We start from the raw sequence: 23,605 nt of genomic DNA, 5'->3' as shown, positions 1-23,605 counted from the left end.
TAAGGTCGCACCATCAGTGAGCGCAGGAACGCGCTGAAGACATCTACAGTGGATTCAATCATTTTCCTCCACAAAAACATGTAGGCTTAGCCTAATCTCTGTGAGTAAAGGTTTTTCAAATGATAACTATATATTCATTGAGGCTTAAATGCATAATGTGGACAGAGTATATACGCTAATGTTGGCATTATTCTTTTATTAAATGTCAGTTGATAGTGGAGAAGCAAATCCGGCGGAGCCTTTATCTTATTTTCGTTATTGCCAAATACCAATCTTAATTTAAAATTTATCTTAATTTAATTAGTTAAAAAAAGACTCGTTTTTATTGGTGCGTTGGTCTATTTATAGGCTAAATTAGCCTAGGCCTATTTAGAGTGCTGAGATGTTACTATGTTACAGAGGACTTATTTTATTTCTTTATTCCAACTTCCAAGTGGTCTAGTCTATGTAAGTTATGAATAAATTATGTTAAAATATGTATAAATAACTCATTCTTGACAAAAGGCAAAAGAGCTGTGTGTGTGCGCACATTTGAATGTCGGGCAGAAACGGGTTCGGGCTTTTAAAAAGCTGTAAATCAAAATGTACTCGTCGGGCTCGGGTCCTGTCGGGCCTAACTTTTAAGGCCCGATTACAGCTCTAATGCCAATAAATAAGAAATATTGCTGACTTGTGCGTTTCCAGCGCTCTCTTTACGTTTGTCCGATAGCCTATTTGGCGTTGAAAAAGGAAACGTCTTTTTTTTTAGACATGGAAAATCGATTTTACAATCGATTCAATGAACACTTATGTCTTAAAAATCGAAAATACTTTTTTCACAAAAGTGACAGCCCTAGTCTATTGTTACTATCAAAAGAACCAGACCAATACACACTTAGGAAAACAGATTCATCTGACATTCGTACAATCAAATGAATCTGTTTGGGCTTGCATCTGGGAGCGTTCTTACCTGTAATGATGTCCTCAATGGCTCCATCTTTGCCTTCATAGACGTGGCGGCTATCTTTGCCTTGTCTCTTTCTTAACTCAGCAATCAGCCCCTGCTGCTGCCGCTTGCCCTTGTGAGATGGGGACTGGAGTTTGTGCAAATTAATAAATGATAGAACATACAGTTAGCGCACACAGTTCTGCCGTAATCTTCAAACATAATATTTCTTAAATATACATTGTAGTGCACTCTAGAGCAGGGTATTGACGCAAATTGCATGATTCGATTTGATTTCAATTCACAAGATTGCGATTTGATTCAATTCTGATCTCAGTCGATATTGATTCAGCTACAGTGCATGTCAGTTTAAGGACTAAATTCTCAATTAACTAAAAACTAATGCCGTAAATTATACAGGGAATTCTGTCAGTTGGTACATTACTATAATGTTAAAGGTTAAAATTAAATTATTTTTATACAAACATTTCACATAAGGAAGTTTTCTTTAAAATAACATTATAATAACTTATAACAATTCTAGTTTTACTACAATTAGTAAACAGTAATATTATAAAAAAAAATTATATTGGTTTTCTGTATTAATATATTTTTAAATATTATTAATTTCTATGATCAAAACTGAATCTTCAGCATCATTACTCCAGTCTTCATTTTCACATCAGAAATCTTTTTAATATACTGATTTATTATCAGTGCTGGAAACAGTTTTTCTGCTTCATGGTTTTTTTTTTTTTGTGGAAACTTATGTTTTTTTCTGGATTTGTTTATTAATAATTAGTTACAAAATAACAATATTTATTTAAAATTAAAATCTTTTCTAACAATATGAGTCTCTACTATCACTTTTTATCCATTTAACACATCCCTGCTGAATAAAAGTATTCATTACTTTCAAAAAAATAAAGAAAGAAAAAATGTCTGACTCCAAACTTTTAAACGGTAGAGTATATTGTAACACAAGATTTCCATTTTGAATAAATGCATTTTTTAAAATTTTATATTCATAAAAGAATCCTGAAAAAGGTATCAGAGGTTGCAAAACTGTTTCTAACACTGATAATAAATCAGCATATTACAATAATTTCTGAAGAATCATGTGACACTGAAAACTGGAGAAAATTCAGCTTTGCATCACAGGAATAAATTATATTTTAAAGTATATTAAAATAGAAACTATTATTTTAAATTGCAATAATATGATCGAAATAAATACACCCTTGATAAGCACAAGAAACATATGTAAAAAATATAAAAATCTTACTGATCCCAAACATTTGGACGGTAGTGTACATTAAATATTTAAGAACAAGTTAAGTAAAATTGTAACGATTATATAATATAATATATAAATTTAGCAAAATGCTCTCTCTAAAGTACATTTTTTTAGTTAACTATCAAGCTATGATCATTGAATGGCTTTCCTGAAGTAAATGTAACGTTACATTTACAAGCTGTTTTACTGATAACTTTCAAGTTGGAACACTTGATTGTATGATTACAATATACATAATACATTTTAGCGTTGTACAGTATATTTCAAACTTCTCATGTTAATTTATGTTTATTTTGTGTTGTAACTAGTAGTAAAAATGAAGAGAGGATCAGTTTATGTGCATGGCACTTTGCTTGAACTAAGGCAGCTACAGTGATCTAACATCACATTAAAGAGCGCCAAAATGGTATTTATTGTTCAAATTATATAATAAAATTGACAGAATGTGAAATCTGACACTGTTTCAATCAATAGTTTGTTGGGTGGAAGGCATGCTATAAAATAATGTGTGGTAAAGTCTTGTTTACACACCAACTGAAAACAGCATAGAGTAAAAGATCAATTTTTGGGATTTAAGAATCATTATTGGTTCCTCAAAATGAAAACTAATACAAATCGAGAAAATGATCTTTTCAATTCAGCCCTAGTGTGCGCTACTACAGCTCTCATCTCATCAAACCTGTTGATTCTCGTGCTCCTCCATCATGGCCTCCTGTTCCAGAAGTTTCTCCATCATCAGCTGCTCTTGCCTCTTCTTCTGCTCGTTCTCTTCATCCGCTTGCTGAAAACGATAACAAATTAGTTTTGGGCCTTCTGTGAACAAGGAGGAAATTTATGCACTGAGAGCATACAGACTCACCCTATAGGACTTGATGAAGCGAACAAACACAGGGAAGAACATAGAGGGTGGCATGGTCTTGGAGCTCTCCCCAAAGAATTTGACAGCATCGTCAAAGGCATCCTGTAATTATATGCAACCCACATTAACATGGATTATCCCCTGTGAGATTCAAACCTACAGCCTTAATGCTACCAGCTCAGATTTTAACCACAATACTCTATAGCCTTCTTTTTTCTACCTGTGCAATCCTAGCATCATCCAGGAGTTTCTTCAGTTTGGCCTCGTTGTGATGGATGAAGTCTTTGAGCAGGGAGTTGTGGCCATGCATGCTGTACTCTCTTCTGGTCAGATCCATACCTCTCTGTAGCTCCTTCACATCCAGGAGAACATTCTCCAGTGAGACTGCAACATGGGAGTAATGAGATCCACAGTCATAAACAAACTTACTGTAGAATCAACCTAATAGCATATTAGAGTAAAAAAATGCATATTAGAGGAAAAAGATTTAGTATTTCTTTTTTGTTATTGTGAGACCTAAGAACATTTTAATATGGATTTAGAAAATGATGTTTTAGTATTATTTATGTAGTATTAAAGAATTTATTAACTTTGAATTATACTGTATTTTTAATTTAAGTATCAGTGTTAAGTATCATTTTTTTGTGCTTGTCACTTTTATTAGTTTTTTATTTTATTTCATATTTCTATTAATATTTGCCAAGGCAGCATTTCCATTTTTAATTTAAGTGTTTTTTTTTATTTAATATTTATATTTTATCTTCAACTAAAAAATATAAGTAACACTTCTAATTAGTACATTTTAAATATATCTTCAGAGTTGATGGAGACTTACCTGCAGCAGCTTTCTCAATGTAATGCAGCTCATTGTAAAAAACGCATACAACAGGATATTTCTCCTTCACCACATTGGCTATGTAGTGCAAAAGTGTCTGCTTCCTGTCTGTGGACTTGGTCTCCAACAGCTAAAGGTAGGAAATATTATAGTTTTATAATACAACTTAATAATGTTAATAATGTCAGAATAAATTTAATAATGTCAAAAAAGAGCATGGTTTTTAGCTTTTAAAGAAATATGACGTGTAATAAATTACCAAATCCAAGCTCTGAAGTTTGAAGCCATAAACAGCTCCTCTCTTACTACTGTTCATGTAGTTCCCAAGAGCCAAAATTATCTGAAATGAGAGATATCACGTAATTAATAACAAGTAAGGCTCTAAAATGTTAGAGTTATTTTGGCTTACCTCAAGGATTTTCTTTAATTTCTGTGATGATTTTATGGATACAGATGCTGCTATGATAGCATGCAGTTGCTGTAGAAAAAACAGCAACATACAAATGTATAAATGTATTTCAGACTGATCTTTGTTGATATTAATATTAATAATGTTAATATAATTCCTCTTCCTCTCTTTCCACCTTACCGGTGTGAGCATCTGCAGGCTATCGCTAAAGTTGCCCATGAAGGCCATGATGGTCATCCGCTGTGGCAGCCTTTCAATCTTACTGAAGAGCATCATGAACCGGTCCTCATCAGTGAGCCCGTCCATCGGACGTCGCTCCCGCTCATACTGGCGGAGCATCTTCACCTCACTTTCAGTTGGCAAGAACCGCATCAAACACTCCACGAAATCCACAGGCACTGTACGTAGATCAAACCTGAGGGAGATGAGAGAAAATGATCAGAGTGCTATTAAAAAAAAAAACAAACCTCAAAAAAAAAAAGAAAAAAAGAAAAAAAAAACATTAATAGAACAACACAAAATCAAAAAAAAACAAAAAAACAAACTTGAAACAAACCAAATGAAAACAAAACTAATCAAAACAAAAACCAAACCTAACCAATGTCCAAACTTGAAACAAACCAAATGAAAACAAAACTAATTAAAACAAAAAACAAACCAAACAAAACAAAACAAAACAAAAACAAGAACTGACTGATGTTATAACAAGCAGCTGAAAAAGACCAATCCCATAGTTTTGTAAACATCATCTCAGAGAATATGGTTAATCTTTATTTTGATATTAAAGGCAAAAGAACTTACGTCTGGATTGCTTTGCAGATCTCCTCTGGGCTCTTCCCTGCCTTGCGGAGAGTGATGGCAAGATTTTTAGCCCTGTTGGCCTCCAGTAGTGACACTTTATTGGGACCCTTCTGAGGAGCCTTCTGCTTTTGCATCGTCATGTTGACGGCAGGGCCCTGGGCTTTGGTCTTGAACATTTCTTCAAACTCATCCACATTTAAATCCTGCAAAAAAAAAGCATTCATTTAAAGTTGTTATCCACAGCACTCCTGGAACTTGGTGTTCGAAAACATTAACAGTCACCACAAATGAAAACCTCATTAAAAGTTAAAAATGAAATACAGACAACACTAATGGCACCAATGATTCAGGCACAGTAGGACTTCCTGGTCACTGGTTATTTCAAATACATTTTCTTCATATCATTTTATCAAAATGTTCTTGCTTTGCCTCCAAAATGACTTTCCTTAACCCCTTCACATCCAAAAACATGGCTTGTTCTGGTTTTCAGTTAACATCACATTTTATTCCCCTCTGGATTCTGATTATCTGGAGTCAGATTACTGAAGTACAATGAACCGCCAAGGGCCCTGAGGTTTGACTTTCTGTATGTGTCGTTTCTTACGATTTTAGTAGCAGCAGTTAGAGAATGTACTTTAAAAAATGACCTGAAACTAAACTGAGCAATAAACACCATCTGGCATCTTCCTAATATCCATCAGCAACTCAAAACAGAAACATGATAATCAAATAGACCAGCTTGGCGGTGTAATACATGCAGAGTTGACAGAGATCACACATTTTACATCATGTGAAGTGCTGCAGACAAATACCTCTAAGATCCTCTCATCATCGATTTCATTGAAGACGGTGCCATTGATCTGATTTGGTTTCAGAGCCACCCAATTGAACACTGGCATGCGGAACTTGGTTTTGATTGGCTTTTTAATTTTCACGGCTGTCAAGAAAGAAAAGTTTGCTGTGACTACCAAAACAACTACTCAAATGAGATTATTATAAAAATAATTAAATCACAAGAATACATGATAACGTGTTAAGCAAAGACACAAAACACATAATATGACTAGATGAACACAGTTAAATGGTAGCCATGACAAATATCAGGAAACCTACAGAAGAGCTTGATTGGTCCATCTTTGAGAGCAGGAAAAAAAGAGAGTAGATAAAAACAAATGTTTAGAGAGAAAGCAGAAAATGCTTCTAAGCGCTAAGATCCACAAGAGCTTGGAAAATGATTGAAAGGAAAAAGAATATGATTTAAAACAGACAAAAAAGAATAATAATCATACTGAAATAATCACATACACACACATACCGGTCAAGCCAGAGTTGAATATGACAGTTGGCGTGCCGCTTCCTGGGAGAGGAGGAGCACAAGGAGGAGGAGGTGGGGGTAAAGGAGCAGAGATCTCAATAGAGTGCCCAGGAGGTGGAGGTGGGGGAGGAGGAGGTGGTGGAGGAGGCGGCAGCAGTGGTGGAGGAGCGAGAGCTGCCGATGGCCCATTGGGAACTACAAGAGAAGAGACAGAATATGTGAACCTCTAACAATTAAATAGTTCATTGGAGACAGCAAGATCGAGCACATCTGTATCCACTTAAAAGGATACTCCACCAAAAAATTAACCATTTGTCATTAATTACTTACCCCCATGTCGTTCCAAACCTGTAAAAGCATAGTTCGTCTTCGGAACACAAATTATTGAAAATCGGGAGGCTTGTGACTGTCTCATAGACTGCCGAGTAAAATACGCTGTCAAGGTCCAGAAAAGTATGAAAGACATCGTCAGAATAGTCCATCTGCCATCAGTGGTTCAACCGTAACATTATGAAGTGACGAGAATACTGTTTGTAAGCGAAGAAAACAAAAATTATGACTTTATTCAACAATTTCGTCTCCTCTGTGTCTCTCCGCATCACTGTAGAGCCATTTTAAAGAATATGTGCAAAACGTATTTTAGTCCCTTCATAACGTTACGGTTGAACCACTAATGGCAGATGGACTATTCTGATGATGCTTTTCATACTTTTCTGGACCTTGACAGTGCAATAGTTTGGATCTTAACATTATTCTACTTGATCAGTTCAGGTTAGTATGTCTGGTGGCTCTTCAAATAATTGTACCTACAAACACAGAACTGGTGGAAACACCACGATTAGTGCAGCCACTTTGCATCCACATTTTTTGCAAATTGGATCCATCATCAAGGACAACCCCTCGTTAGTTTTTTATATACCAAGAATTCCCATACTGCAGATTTTAACTCTTTTTTTTCCAGTGGGGATGGAAATTAGATATAATCTCAGTCTCTGCCATTTTCTCTGCTGTACGTGTAAGCACCCAACTGAATGCAGAGTGAAGCAGCCGACAGAAATTAGTTGCATATGCGCAGGTGAAAATTTTTTTCATTAATTTTGTTTTTACCGTAGATATGCAAATGTTTACAGTATGATAACCGTGCATATTCAACCGTGATAGACCGTCATACAGATATATCGTTACAACCCTAAGATAATAATAAGAAATATTTAAACTTACTTAAACTTACATTAGTGCATATATTTATAAGTATTAATATATTCATAATGTATATCATGTATTTAGTCAACCATCATTTTTTTTTTACATACAATATAGAAACAATCCCCCTGGAGAAACCTGAAGTTAAAATGGATAATCATCATACTGTTGTTCATGGATCAACCCTTGTAGAGTTTGCAACAGGGACATTTTTGGGGGAATGTTGTTTCAGGTCTTGTGATAAAGTGGGCCAATTAAGACCCTCTGTAGTACAGATTTCTCATTTGGCCTGTGGGAAGGGGGACCACCTATAAACATTTAGTTCTCATGCCCTGTAAATTTAAGTAGTGGCACTGTTTGAACCCAAGACCATGAGGCTACACCACCCCAATTGATTAAAATTATGGCAGTCACACTGGGTAAAACCCATAACATTAATCATCTTTAGATGTAGAGAGTAATCATTTCATTATACCCTCATTTAATGTGTAATGAACCATCAGATTTGTTGAAAGTATTACTTACCAGAGGAACTTGCCAGTGGAGGTGGTGGAGGGGGAGGAGGAGGTGGTGTGACCATTGCTCGAAGAGTGCCAGTCTGGGATGTGCTGCCAGAGCTGTACGATGCTCCAGCACAGGCTCCTGCCAGAGCATCAGGGCAAGGGGAAAGAGCCATGGGCTGAGGAGGTGACGGCAGCGGAGACACATCTCCTTCCCCATCTCCCTCGCCCCTCACCTGGATCTGGAGACTGCCTCGGCGCTCAAGCTCATGGATCTTCTTCTCCAGAGTGGACTGCCTCTGAATGGTCTCATCCTTCTCACGAACTATCCGGCGAAGTGTGTGAACTTGTGAGCTGGTGTCCCGGTACACAACCTGGGTAATTATAAGTTTAACAAGAAATGCATTAAATTATCCCATGTTACTGAATAAAGTTATCATGGCTACATTATTTCTAAAAGTTATTTTTAAAAAACAGTTTGTCAATCAATGAAGCATTTAAAATAGTGTTTCAAATAGGGTGAATTGCTTCTGGTTTGTGTCTTTTGTATGTCTTTTGTTAAATACAGTGCTGTTTTACTCGAGACACCTTCAAAGGAGATACCAAAGATAATCATTACTGTTCATCACGAATAGAGATTAAAATCTTTCTTCCTTTCACTAACATTAAAAACAACACTGTTGCGTTCTGGCTGTCCCGAGTTTGAATCCCATCTTGAGGATTTTTCCCGATCCCCCTCCCCTCTCTTTAATCCACTTCGCTTCCTGTCTACAATCATCTTAAATAACAACAATATTGAAATAACTTTTTTAAATATTATTTAAATCTGTAAAAGTAAAATGTGATGTCACAGTATGTTAAAAGGTTGTTATAAACCATTGATAAGATTCCAAAATATAGATCTTGGTTCTAGGTCAGGAGGTGTCATACTCACCCGGACGGCATCCAACTCTTTGTTCTTCTGCATCAACTGCTTCTCAAGTTCCACGATTTTAGACATGGCCTCATTCTCTGTTTCTAAGAGTTTGTCAGTCATCTGCCAACATGAGGAATAGACAGAATGAGAAAGGGGATATTTCAGATACATTTATTATGTAAATATAAATTATCCTGAACTATGGAAACTACAGGCAATCAGTTCTAGAAAAGACAAAGAAAACAGAGTTTTTTCTCACATGGGATAGATTCTCCTCCAGTTCCTCCACACGTTCCAGGGCAGCGTTTTTGGTCTCTGCGTCCTCTAGAAGCGTCCCCACGTCAAACAGGTTATCCAAGTAAGCCTGGATTTGCACTTTGAGTTTATCACTTTCAGTGTGCTTCAGCCTCTGTTCACAAAAATACACCCCAGAGATAGACAATAGTGAGTTTCTGAGTGAGAGTAAAGAGAAGATAGTTTAGGCACTTTGAACACTTTTCATACCTCCAGATAGTCATCCAAAGCGAGCTTAGTGAAGTCATACTGGAGATGAACTCTGAAGTTCATGTCCTCTACTGAGTGCACCACAATATTGATGAACTGCATGCACGCCACCTGAGTCACGAAAGGAGTAATGATGAGATATGACATCAGTAGTGGTGAAAGCTTGTCAGTTTAAAAGGCACTCTAGAGGAGAGGGGAAGGACTCCATAATATAGACCCACCATGAAATCAATATTGTTGTCTTCATTTTTGAAGTGTTCCATCAATTTCTCAAACCTTTGGGATTCTGAACAGACCTGAGAAACAATAAATTATGTTTTAATAACCCACAGAAAACAACACTGTGCTTTTTGGCACTTCAATGTAGCTTTTTGTTTTAAGTTGCATATGATTCATTAATTATCTTTTTAAGTTTACAATTATAAAATAGTAATTTCCTTTGTTATTATCAGGAAATGTGAATATTACTGAAGCCCAACAACTGAAATATTACCCATGAGCGAAACATTATCATTCATATTAAAGATGTATTGCAGATTTTACTTATTGTATTTCCCGAGAAGTTTGTGAGTCTATTTGTAACTACTGCTACATCAATCTACCTCTGTCCAGTGTAGGTATTGTATTAGAAGTTGACCGATTCACCAATTTGCCGATTAATCGGCACCGATAGTTGATTGGTGGAACTATCTGTTATCGGCAAAAATCCATGCCAGTAGTTTCCTGGGTTGCGTCCTTTGCTGGAGTGACTGAGAAGGGTCCGCTGCCATTATACAGTACGAGAGCGGCCTCTATAGGTGGAAATTACTAGCAGCATTCACAGGTTGTTTGTTTTTACATATGACACTGTGCTCTGCACATATTGCCATTCACATAGTTTTCCATAATGACTTCACCCTAGGCTATAAATTATGTATTGTGCCCTTTCTGTGGCTCTAATACAGTCTGTATGCTTCATATAGAGAGCTGTAATACAGATCACACTTTCTCTTTCCCTTTGCTCTGATTTATTTAAACACAAAACTTCAAAATCATTTATGCCACATTGTTAATTCTTGAAGCAAACTAATGTCTGTTTGGTGATTAAATAAATAGTTTTAGACTGCTGCTTGAATTGTACGTGACGCGTCTGGTGTGTGACTTCTCATAGACAGCGCTGCTCTTTTGCCCATTGTGTGACACACACACACGTACACGCACACACATATATGGGTCAAAGACGTTAAGATGTCCGCAACAAAAGAAATGTACAAAAGTGATTTTGTGTCCATAGAAAGCACATTAAATGTAAGTAAAATGTCTACTTTTAAGGCTTCAAATAAGTTTTTGGAGAATAAAATGTCAAAATTTGGTTGAAATAATGTTACATTGTCATTCAGTATTCAGTGTAACACAATATTAATGCAAAAATTCAAACAACATGCTTTTCTGACGTGTACATATTAAAATATCTAAAAGAATAATGGAGCATACAAAATTTTTAAAGTTTTTAAAAGTTTTAAATTAGTAAAAAATTCTTACTGACAAATGGGCAAAACCTAGGATAGTTTCAAATGTTAAAAATGTAAATTTACAATTAGTATTAGGTGTGAAAGTAATTAGTCTTTTAATATGTCATTAATTGATTTTTGTTGTAAATATGCCTGACATGACACTGAATGACATTTTACTGGGTGTCTTCTGTAAATCAGGGGAAAATTTATGATATTTATTTTTTGTGCAGAAAAACAAAAATGAAATTGCAAAATTTAAATAAAACAGAAAACTTTTAGCATTTTTTGGGGCGAAAAACTACAACAGTTTAAAGCAGTAATACACATTTTTTTATGCTTAAAAACGTTTTCTTCTTTGACCCATATATATATATATATATATTTACTTGTTTTATCTATTTATTTATTTTGATTTATTTTGATTAGATAATAAAAGCAAATAAAGTGTGAGAGTACACATACAATATCAGTAACATATGTATGTAATTTTAATGCTATGGCCGTGTGTAGATATTTAAAGATGACCATCTTTAAGCATGACTGTTGAAATTAAATGGTAATACTTAACAGTATAAGTAAATGTGTTACATGAATGAAAGCTGTAAAAGTATTGTTCCTAGTGTGTTCATTTCAACATTTACTATTACTAATAGGCTACATTTTTTATTTTAAAGTTTCTCTTTTAACAGTAGTAAACATAAACTATTAAATAACTGCAATGATCTATGTAATAATTAATATTAATAATTTGGTTCAGTACTGCTACTGCCTTTTTAAAATAGTAAGCATTGTTTTAATTTTCGTTTAGTATCCATTTTAAATCGGTTGATTAATCGGTATCGGCCAGTGTGGTCCAACCTAGCTAACGGTTTATCTGTAAAATCCACTATCGGTTGACCTCTATACTGTATACACATATTTCACTAAGCATGTCATCCATATAAATTGTTGAACACAATAAATAAAAAATATTTTTGGTTTTGTTTGCTTAAAGAGGAACTATAAAATGTATCATTTTATTTTGATGAAATATTCTGTCTACAGTTTTGAGATGTAAAGAATTATTTCATGCAATATTAATATTACTATTTATAAAAATAGGATTCTGATGACATGATTTCAATTATTTTGAAGTATAGAATAAAAAAAAAATTATATGTATTCACAGAGTAAGGCTTCATGACATATTGAAATAAAATTGATATCATGGCTTAGTGCAATTTAATTATATTAGCTTTACCAGTTTAAAGCTTAGCATTTACTCACGTGTAATTCATTTACTGTGTGCACATATACATATATTTTTTTGTCAGCAACAAAATAAAAGCTTGACAATTTACCATTTAAGAAAAGAAAAAAATTCTGACAAATATTAGTAGAATTTTTCAATAAAATAACATGAATTTATTTTACAGTATTTATTATTGTTTAATATATTTCTGATATTATCACAGCTTCATAATAATCTTAATAAAATCATGATAATTTTTTTTTAATAACTCCCTAAATCATTTAAGTTATCTGGTGATATAATTCCTGTATTTTTTTATATCACAATATACTGTATATAGCAGAAAAACGTAATATCGCATTGCCAGGTTTTTCCAATGTAATTTAGTCCTACATCATAGTAAAATAAACAATGCACAAATTATGGAAGAAAAAATATCCTTTCTTACCTCTTTGAAATGGTCAAAAGCAGCCAGGATGATCTCGTGTCCTCCTCTGACCAAACACACAGCAGCCAACAGCTCCAAAACCAGGGCTTTGGTCCTGCAGAATGCAAACAAAAGGACACATATATCAAGAAATTCAACCTGCACAAAATACTTATTGCTACAAACTCGAATAAAACATTCCAAGGAAAAATTAAGAATTCCAGATACAACTCCTAACCAATCAAGAAATCTCCAAGGGGCAGGTCAAATGGTCCGATTGGTTTTATGGTTGGCAAATTACAGTACAATTATCCCACCTATACAAGGAGCTTTTCATTAAGTTTTGTTTAACGGCTTTGAAAGATTCTGTATCATGGTCTCAGGGAACTGTCTTGGTTACGAACCGTTATCTTTTTTTGACCTTAATCAGCACAACTGACAGACAATTCATCCATTCATAGCTCAAGTTTCCAAAGAACAGCCCTTCTAAAAAGGTCTTTGATCAAATGTAATAGCTTAAGGGTTTGGATGGAAGCCTTGACAGATAAGGGAGTCCTCATCAACTGTTTGAGAGGTTTAAACACAGAAACTGGAGAAACGTTTGCGGGCAATGATAAATGTTTCCACATATTTGTTGGTAAGGAGAAACCAATATATACTGGTATGTTTGTGATTACCTGGGGTTTTTGTTGTTAAGGCTCAGAGCAATTTCATTTACAGCATGGGGATGCGACATAACCATGTTGAAGCCATACTTCAGCCGAATAATGTGTGATATAGAAAAGGGAAAAATGTAAAGAGATTAAAACCATTATGTTCTGTTTTTCAATTTTCAAAAATTGTATTTTCATTATCTGCTTACCTGGTAGTTCATAATAGCTCTGAGACACATGATGCAGACATGAACGTCATCTTTTTTACACACTAGACGTGAATTCTTCAGAGTTCTGCGACTGGGCAAAGTATTAGACCTGAAAAAAAGCACTACAATGTTAAGGGCGGTCTTGACAAAATGTATTCCAATTTTCAGAATGAACACAAATGTGCTCGTGTCTGTTTGTATGCATCTACCTAATGGAGTGCCGTGTGGAACGTGGTATGCTGCAGCCGCTGACCGGTGATGGTAGATTGCTGTCGCCATGGAGATCTTCTATAGACCTGCTCCAAGGGGTCTCTACAGAAGTCTCACCTGTGGTGCTCTCTGTTACATCTCCATCAAACCTGAGAGAGAATAACAGTGCTTAAAGCATAAACAGAAAAGTATGTATAGATTGTGTACTTTATCAAAAGTATGACAAAACACTGTGTGCTCCCAACTCCTCCTTGCTGAGAAAGTATGTTTCATTCACATATCAGGCTCCATCACATTTTACACTTACATTACATTTATGCATTAGCAGACGTTTTTATACAAAGCAACTTACAGTGCATTCTGGCTATATATTTTTTTATCAGTATGTGTGTTCCCTGGGAATTGAACCCACAACCTTTTGTGCTGCTAGCGCAATGCTCTACCACTGAGCCACAGGAACACTTAATAGAGTTATTTGTTAGGTGTCAAGGTAACTTGACTTTTGCCTTCTAAATTTGGTATTTCACTGCTAATACTATTATGGCTGGCTCTTAACAATCTAAATCTATGAGTGGTTCACTCATTTAAAAAACCTTAAGAATCATGTTGGCATTCATGGACAGGTCTGGTTTAGCTCCCACCTGTCAGATTGATATCCCTTGTATGTGTGTATGTGAGTAAGTAAAAGAAAATCTGTCCAAACAACAGTAAAATATGGTATGCCACAAGGTTCCGTTTTAGGCCCAGTGTTGTTTTCCTTGTATATGCTTCCTTCAAGTGATATTATTATGACACATGGTCTTTTTGTTTTCATTGTTTTGCATAACACACACAACTGTTTATTTCAACTATATATCGACTAGTCGACTTCCATGCTCTGCCATGACGCTTTAATCGCTATTCTAATCTAATGCGCTGCTCCACTGTAACACACACACATAGGCTACAGACAGTAGCGAGTACATCACGCACAGATCGCGAGCAAACAGAATCATTCAGTGTGGAAATGTGTTGTCAACACTGTTCTGTGATTTCTCTATAAAAAAGCTTAGAAACTGAAAAGTTCTAGCATATATTTCTTAACTAAATCCCACAGCTTCAGTACAGTGGAGATGCAGCCAGGTAGATTTAATTCACACACACAATTGCTCTCATTAATGCATTCATACGAATGTAAACTTTACTGTGTTACTTTATCTCTATCTGATTTAGAAGGAGCAGAAATCTGTGAGATGTATGACAAATAGACAAGCTGTTATTGAAGCAGCACTGTGTCATATGCCATAGTTTTGCACAAGGTGTTCGAGTCTCAGCTCCAGGTTCAGTCTTATTTGTTCATTAATGACATCATCAGTGACCAGCAGATGTCGACTAGACTTTCATCACATAAAAGTCAACTTTAAAAAGTCGTTCAACCCCTAATATATATAATAAAAACTTTTGATTGCTCATAAAGTTCTTAATAGCCTATTTCAGTGGTGTCTGGTCCTGGTACCCTTAGAACTGCACATTTTGTACATCTCTCTTATCTGTCATGCTCATCATTTAACTACTTTACAAACCCATAATCTTCCAGAAACTATTGCATTTTGACAGTGCCAGTTAAGAAAAAACTAAATAAAAAAACGAGATGAGCATTTTCTTACATGGGTCTAAGCCTTTGAAATGGCATCTCTAACACTGTTCAGACAAACTATTTAAGTCTACACTTTTAACTCCTCTGTTTAGCCAGGCATATAGTTAAATCCCCATAGCCAGCTTCTAATCCTACTACACTTATTCGGTAGGCTGGCAACTATTGATCCTTTCTTTATTAGAAGCACTAACATTACTTCCATTTCTTTTCTTTGCCTACAACTTAGGACACCCATGCAGAGTTCCATAAGACCCTATCATGCCCAAACCCCTGGCTTAGCATCAATCTACACTTGAACTCCTGCAATATTTAATTTAATTGAACTACTTATTAAAGAGCAAATATAATGAAAAATACCCTGTTGCAAAATTACATGGTGCGGCGATTAATTAATCCACAAAGTAAATTTGGGTAAAATTAGATTAATGAAAAAAAGTAAATATATTTATATATAAACATATACTATAAAATTTAAATACATTTCTTTTAAATGTATAGCACAGTAATGAAGGTAGCAACAGATGATAAATCGGACCGAACAAGAAAGACTTAATAATCTTTCATTGCGCAGAGAAGTATTATAATACTAAAGGCTCCAATAAAGGGGTGCATTTCCCAAAAGCATCATTAGCTAACTTTGGAAGTTAGTTCCATTGAAATCTATTGGTAGTGACAGAACTTGTGACCATAGTTACATTTGGGAAACGCACCCCAGAACGGCAGAAAGCACTTATTTGCATCCCGTGTGCAGAATGATGCACTTGAAACAACACCGAGTCACAGTGCACAGGCTGCGCAACCCTCCAAGTCCGCATATAAAAGGTAGTACAACCCGAATTCCGGAAAAGTTGGGACGTTTTTCTAAATTTTAATAAAATGAAAACTAAAGGAATTTCAAATCACATGAGCCAATAATTTATTCATAATAGAACATAGATAACGTAGCAAATGTTTAAACTGAGAAATTTTACACTTTTATCCACTTAATTAGCTCATTTAAAATTTAATGCCTGCTACAGGTCTCAAAAAAGTTGGCACGGGGGCAACAAATGGCTAAAAAAGCAAGCAGTTTTGAAAAGATTCAGCTGGGAGAACATCTAGTGATTAATTAAGTTAATTGATATCAGGTCTGTAACATGATTAGCTATAAAAGCTTTGTCTTAGAGAAGCAGAGTCTCTCAGAAGTAAAGATGGGCAGAGGCTCTCCAATCTGTGAAAGACTGCGTAAAAAAATTGTGGAAAACTTTAAAAACAATGTTCCTCAACGTCAAATTGCAAAGGCTTTGCAAATCTCATCATCTACAGTGCATAACATCATCAAAAGATTCAGAGAAACTGGAGAAATCTCTGTGCGTAAGGGACAAGGCCGGAGACCTTTATTGGATGCCCGTGGTCTTCGGGCTCTCAGACGACACTGCATCACTCATCGGCATGATTGTGTCAATGACATTACTAAATGGGCCCAGGAATACTTTCAGAAACCACTGTCGGTAAACACAATCCGCCGTGCCATCAGCAGATGCCAACTAAAGCTCTATTATGCAAAAAGGAAGTCATATGTGAACATGGTCCAGAAGTGCCGTCGTGTCCTGTGGGCCAAGGCTCATTTAAAATGGACTATTTCAAAGTGGAATAGTGTTTTATGGTCAGACGAGTCCAAATTTGACATTCTTGTTGGAAATCACGGACGCCGTGTCCTCCGGGCTAAAGAGGAGGGAGACCTTCCAGCATGTTATCAGCGTTCAGTTCAAAAGCCAGCATCTCTGATGGTATGGGGGTGCATAAGTGCATACAGTATGGGCAGCTTGCATGTTTTGGAAGGCTCTGTGAATGCTGAAAGGTATATAAAGGTTTTAGAGCAACATATGCTTCCCTCCAAACAACGTCTATTTCAGGGAAGGCCTTGTTTATTTCAGCAGGACAATGCAAAACCACATACTGCAGCTATAACAACAGCATGGCTTCGTCGTAGAAGAGTCCGGGTGCTAACCTGGCCTGCCTGCAGTCCAGATCTTTCACCTATAGAGAACATTTGGCGCATCATTAAACGAAAAATACGTCAAAGACGACCACAAACTCTTCAGCAGCTGGAAATCTATATAAGGCAAGAATGGGACCAAATTCCAACAGCAAAACTCCAGCGACTCATAGCCTCAATGCCCAGACGTCTTCAAACTGTTTTGAAAAGAAAAGGAGATGCTACACCATGGTAAACATGCCCCGTCCCAACTATTTTGAGACCTGTAGCAGAAATCAAAATTGAAATGAGCTCATTTTGTGCATAAAATTGTAAACTTTCTCAGTTTAAACATTTGCTATGTTATCTATGTTCTATTGTGAATAAAATATTGGCTCATGTGATTTGAAAGTCTTTTAGTTTTCATTTTATTAAAATTTAAAAAACGTCCCAACTTTTCCGGAATTCGGGTTGTACAAATGCAAGAGATATTAATACGTAGTGTATTAAATATGTGCATTAGTTTATCGAGCCTTTTCTTTTAACAGTTTTAAACCTCCGTTACATTGTGCTCTTGAAGAGAGTTTCATTGTTTTGACTGTAGTAACCGAGCGCAACACTCAGTTTGAATGCTGAATAGAGGATGACAGACAGCCACAGCGGAAAGAAGAGTTTATGTGAACTTCAATTTAAAGGGTACCTATAATGCCCTCATCACAAGATGTAAAATAAGTCTCTGATGTCAAAAGCATCAAAAGCAAAAGCGCATAATTGTTGTGTCTTCTCCTTTAAATGCAAATGAGCTGGTGCTCCGGAGAAGGGGGCGGAGCTTCAAGAGTTCAAGCTCCATCAATACCGGTGCTAGCCTTTGCAAATAAACACTCCGCTATTAGTGATGGGAAGTTTGGATCATTTTACATCATTTCACATTCCTTAATTGATTAGTTCATCTTTCGGGTCGAGTTTGACTCGTTCCTTAATCACGTGACAGACCCATACGCTATATCTGACATTTCTGTCACTATGTTTTTGTTACTGTTTCTTCAGGATGTGGTGTGTTATTATTTTATAAATAAATAAAACCCTGTTATAAATAAAATATTGATTAATTTGTCTTTTTGACTGTTTATCAGTAAATAAACACTAGGCTATATAATAATATAATAATACAAGCCTACAATATAAAGTATTTATAGCCTAGTTTGTTCATTTTTAATCCAATTTTGAGTTTGCTGGTATAATAATTGCTTTTCCTAGGCAGACTTGACATATTGGTCAAATATATGTATAAGATGATTGCTCAAAAAGGACATAATGACATCAATTAAAAACAAATAACATTTTGAATCCTAAACAAGTAACACTACAGTTCTATAGTCTAATCTGAAGGGTGAACTCAAAAGACATAAATCATACAACAAGGTCATTTTTGAAGCTTAGAATCCACTGTAAAAAAAACAAACAGAAAAAATCTAATCTCTTCTTTATCAAAGTGATTTCGCAATCATATGGACAAAATTGAAAGCATAACCAACTCTTTATTACTACATTCATTGTTATGGAAATTAAAAGCAACAATTTGAAACCAGAAATGCATCAGGTAACTGTAAGAGTAAATAATAATTATAATAAAAAAATAATAATTAGTACTATGCACCCATTTGTAAGGAAGGTTGTAAATTAACTGATTACTCTAGCCAATGTTGGCACATCACGTAACAAAAGAATGAACAACCCGAAGACCCGAAAGATTAACTGATCAATTCTCTTTCCGGCTCAAACTGCATTGAATTAGCGTATGGGTCTGTCACGTGATTAAGGAACGAGTCAAAAACCCGATAGACCCGAACAATGAACTAATCAATTCTCTTTCCGGCTCAAGACTGCATTGACTGACACAGGTGAACTACAACTAGCAGAACAGAACCTATAGAATATTGTGCATACGCGGCTGAACAAATCACCGCCCGAGATGACTGGTTCTTCCCGAGTCACATTAAAGATTTGTTCAAAAAGAACGAATCGTTCAAGAACGACACATCACTATCCGCTATTAGTACAAACCTGTTATCTTTACAGAAGATGCACTCAGTTTAAAAGTCAGTCAACTGATTGTACTTTGCATCAAAAACGCAGTTTTATGAACTACACAGACAGGAGCATGGCACAATAAAAAAATAACTCATGGTGCCATTGCATGCTATTACAAACTTTATAAGCCCCACTTGTGATTACGAGCTCGACTAATTCCATCGGTCGACTTCTGCTTTCATATGCAATTTTAACTCCCACTTTCCTATTCACAATCATTCTGGTAGCACATGAAAGCAGCATCAGTTAAAAAAGACAGACAATGGTAGCTTTAGCAACATTAGCCTTACAGAGCACCAAGAAGATCATTCAGAAAGGCAATCTGGAAAGCTAACGCATGATACTTTTTCTGGAGGTGTAGCTGGATCACGAACAGTTGGCACTGCTCCATCCTACAGGAGAAACTTTTGTGCAAAAACTGCTTTATACTGACCCTCATTCACAAAGCAGTCCGGTGTAAATGACTCACGCAGACAAACTAATTTCGGTAGAGTTGATTGAGCATCTTCTTCAAAAACAAAATTAATCCACCTCGTCTTCTGTGGCTAAGATTTCATGAGTAAATGGAGGGAGTCATGTTTATTCATACATCCAGCTACAGAACACCTAAAGCACTTGGGAGACATTCTCATCAGTGCAGCAATGGCGGACTGTGTTCAACTTGCTTTGAACTCGCTTAGGGTATAAACGGCAGTGTATGTCAACTTTTGTGGGTGAGGTCTGTGGCTAATGTAACATAACATTAGCAACAATGCTGAAAACAGGTAGTAGGTCATTTATGTCCAAGCAACATGTGAAAGTGAATTTTGTATAATAGGTCCCCTTTAATGACTTAAATATTAATCTGTACCTCACATCGAACTATGGAAAAGCTTCAGAACAGATACTGAATATCGGATCCATGCATCCCTAGTTGTTGCCCTGCATCATATATGTCAACAGTCAACTGTGTGAAATATAAGATGATGTACAGGTCTGAGGTGAAGCTAATTCATCAACCCTCTTTCTTTTGTCAAAAGCAACCTAGCAGTGAGGGATGACAAGATTTCATTAACAACAGTCGATTGTTGTGACAACCCCTAGCAAATGTGTTCTGAGGTCTTAAACGAAAGTAAAAGACAGCAGGAAAGACAAAAATTAAGATTGACAAGCAAAAGAAATACTTACGTGACAGCATACTGGGCAAAAGACAGGTACTCCACAAGAACATCAAGCCCTTTATTTTCCTCATTGAGAAACTCTCTCACCCACCTAAGTGAAGAACAAAACATTTAATAACTTTCTCCAACTGAATACCTCAGAAGAAACCTTTCACAGTTCTAAAATCAACTTAATTCATGTTTCATTGAGGTTGATTCATTGGACTCGTGACTCACCCGATGTGATTGGTCCTAAGAGATATCTCCAGCTCTCTGAGCACCTGAGTTGACTCTTGAACTCGCCTTCTAAATTTCTGCCAAGAGGAAGAGATGTCCACTTCTGAGCAAGAATGTACTTGATTTGATTGGGAAGTACTGTTAGCAAATGCCAAATGCAACTTGTTGATGATGAATGTGGAATACTTTCTAACAAGTTTTCAACTTATCGGAAAGTTATACACATATATAATATATATATATATATATATTATTTTTTTTTGTTTTTTACATTCTTTTTGAGCTTGATGATCTTAAAAAAGATTTTTTTTTTACTCAACACAAGAGTGCGGTTACACTTATAACCTTGAAGGAAACTATCAACATGCATAATTTATAATTTACATTCATGAAATGAACCTCTTTATGCACCCTCTTGATGACATCTACAGCTCCAGTTTGAGAGGCCCTACATTAGAGAGATTTTATTCTAATGCTTTTTATTTAAGTGCTATATGACTTAACTTGTATATTCTATAAGGGTTTCTGGATAGGTCATTGAATTTAAGAGGATGGTGTTTATTCCATTACTTAGACGCAGCTTTAAAACATGCAGGAGACTTATTTTTATTTGCATATATAATTCCTTCAAGGCATCTTTACACATACATATACACACACTATCTACTAAATACTAATTGCAAGTTCTTTGCTTAAGGGCTCAATGATAATCATCCCCTTACAGAGTTTGAATGTACAACTTTTGCATACCAGGGCTAGATCTTTAAATATTTGCGGTCTATTAAACAAGTCAAAGAGACAGTCTGCATACATGAAGGAACTCACCTTCCTGGTGACTGCAGGGTCCAGAAAGCTTCTGAGCTTCTGGATGTACGTATGGGGAGGATTCTTCACTTGGAATCGTTCCTGTTAGACACGCAAATGATGCTATATTTCTATTATTCATATTTAACACTCCTCTTGAAGCAAGTTCAAACCCCTCCCCAACTTCAACATAAAACTTTAACTAAGAAAACCTTCTTTTCTGTTCAGTTATCCTCTGATCTAATTCCCAATCATTCAACTTCTCACAGAGTCTCACTTTTACCCAATCACATCTGAACCACATTTCAGCCTTGAAAGCATCATGGCAATCACTGAGATATGATCATTCCTTATTTAGACAGCAGGCATTTCGCAATCTTTCACCTCAACAAACATTTCCACAGTGTCAGTCAGCCACTATTTTCTTTGCTTACGTCAGTATAGTCATGGTGACATAATAGGCTACCGCAGATGTAGAGAGAATGCATTAATAAAGAATGTGTTTACTTAGTGGTGCTGCTATGATAAAGGAACTTTCCTCTGTGTATGTATTAGGGCGATGTATTATGTATTATATATCTGTACTCATTTTCAACTTGGATCGATTTAAAGTTCTAAAGGTGTACAGGAAATACAACAAAAAGAAAAGGTCAGCTGTAGTGTCATTTAAACCAACTTAAAAAAACAAAAAAAACATTGGATAATTAAATATGAATTCTGTCATTGAAAAGGATAAAAAAGAGGATATCTGCTTTATTGGAATCATTCTTATACTAAAGGATGCTAACAGGAAATAAAACTAACAAAATGACAACGTTTTGATGGGGCCACGGTGCCACGCAAAAATAGATCTGTAAAGGAGTGGACAGAAATGAGAAATCTCAAGTGTATTCCAGTGGTTATTTAATCGGTTGACCAGATCACAAGTGTACGTTGTTTTTTTCCGCAGTGAATAAAAACTAGGGGTGCTCCGATCAGGATTTGTGAGCTGTATGTGAGGTTCACACATACTCTGTTTGCAGTGTTGGGGAGTAACTAGTTACATGTAACGGCGTTACGTAATTTAATTACAAAATTAATGTAACTGTAATTAGTTACAGTTACTAAGAAAAAATTAGTAATTAAATTACAGTTACTTATGAAATTTTTAACGATTACAACGGGGATTACATTTGAATATTTACAAACATCCACATACAGATGTAGGCCTAACTGATTTCTTTCCCAAATTGCACTGACTATTCTGAGACATAGGCTACGCCCTAATAATTTCCGGGATGCGGAAACACAGTCGTAGAATCCAGTCATAAAAACGAAATGCCTAACGCGGACGGAATATGCCACATTTTGGATGACTAAATCAAAAGTAGGTCAGTACACTTGAATCAAAACATGACATGGACTAGTGTCTGTGAATATTAAATGCAACATATGACTCCTGCACGTTCTGCGTGTCTGTGGAAATCAGGCGCGGACTGGACACCGGGAGAACCGGGACAATTCCCGGTGGCCTGGCAGCCGATTTGGCCCGCTATTTTGATATCATTATTGTATAATTGCCTGCCGAATGTACTAAAGCGATCATTTGCGAATCCGCCATTTGATAATTAAATCTCTAATAAGTCATGAAGTGTCATGACTCGCGCGCTCTCCGCGCCTCCGCCAAACGGTTTGGATCAGACTCAGAGTAATCAATGCGAGAGAGAGAGAGAGAGAGAGAGAGAGAGAGAGAGAGAGAGAGAGAGAGAGAGAGAGAGAGAGAGAGAATAGAGTGTACTGCTGGAGCAGAGAAGCAGAAGCAGGGTTTCAGGTCAGTTTCATCTGTAAAGATGCTTTTTTTTGTCTTGTTTTGTTATTTTACTAATAATCCAGAGAAAATGGTTACTGTTGTTTAACTGTGGTAACCAAAAATTATTTTACAAATTTATTTATTTAAAAATAAATAGAAATCCAT

The 23,605-nt window shown here is 35.9% G+C and overlaps 1 protein-coding gene across 4 annotated transcripts in view; it reads right to left on the bottom strand.

Moving 5' to 3' along the window:
• fmnl2b (formin-like 2b) overlaps positions 1–23,605 on the bottom strand; it is a 53,043-nt gene that overhangs the window by 3,492 nt on the left and 25,946 nt on the right. For 2 of the 4 annotated variants that reach the window (XM_059571418.1, XM_059571419.1), the window contains exons 3-26: positions 21,673–21,753; positions 20,848–20,924; positions 20,639–20,722; positions 13,787–13,936; positions 13,578–13,686; positions 13,393–13,469; positions 12,737–12,830; positions 9,786–9,860; positions 9,565–9,675; positions 9,320–9,469; positions 9,079–9,180; positions 8,170–8,518; positions 6,442–6,636; positions 6,240–6,260; positions 5,939–6,063; positions 5,127–5,329; positions 4,506–4,740; positions 4,326–4,394; positions 4,176–4,256; positions 3,917–4,046; positions 3,302–3,465; positions 3,082–3,183; positions 2,902–3,003; positions 950–1,073 (exon numbers count right to left, since the gene is read on the bottom strand). In XM_059571418.1, the coding sequence (XP_059427401.1) occupies positions 950–1,073; positions 2,902–3,003; positions 3,082–3,183; positions 3,302–3,465; positions 3,917–4,046; positions 4,176–4,256; positions 4,326–4,394; positions 4,506–4,740; positions 5,127–5,329; positions 5,939–6,063; positions 6,240–6,260; positions 6,442–6,636; positions 8,170–8,518; positions 9,079–9,180; positions 9,320–9,469; positions 9,565–9,675; positions 9,786–9,860; positions 12,737–12,830; positions 13,393–13,469; positions 13,578–13,686; positions 13,787–13,936; positions 20,639–20,722; positions 20,848–20,924; positions 21,673–21,753 (3,010 nt within the window). The remainder of the gene's footprint in view (positions 1–949; positions 1,074–2,901; positions 3,004–3,081; positions 3,184–3,301; positions 3,466–3,916; positions 4,047–4,175; positions 4,257–4,325; positions 4,395–4,505; positions 4,741–5,126; positions 5,330–5,938; positions 6,064–6,239; positions 6,261–6,441; positions 6,637–8,169; positions 8,519–9,078; positions 9,181–9,319; positions 9,470–9,564; positions 9,676–9,785; positions 9,861–12,736; positions 12,831–13,392; positions 13,470–13,577; positions 13,687–13,786; positions 13,937–20,638; positions 20,723–20,847; positions 20,925–21,672; positions 21,754–23,605) is intronic. The other 2 variants (XM_059571420.1, XM_059571421.1) reach the window with 1 other exon arrangement.

This window comes from Carassius carassius, chromosome 17, assembly GCF_963082965.1.
Source record: "Carassius carassius chromosome 17, fCarCar2.1, whole genome shotgun sequence".
NCBI classification, from domain to species: Eukaryota; Metazoa; Chordata; class Actinopteri; order Cypriniformes; family Cyprinidae; genus Carassius; species Carassius carassius.
The sequence above is the reverse complement of the archived record's forward strand: the minus strand, read 5'-3'. Positions and strand labels throughout refer to the sequence as shown.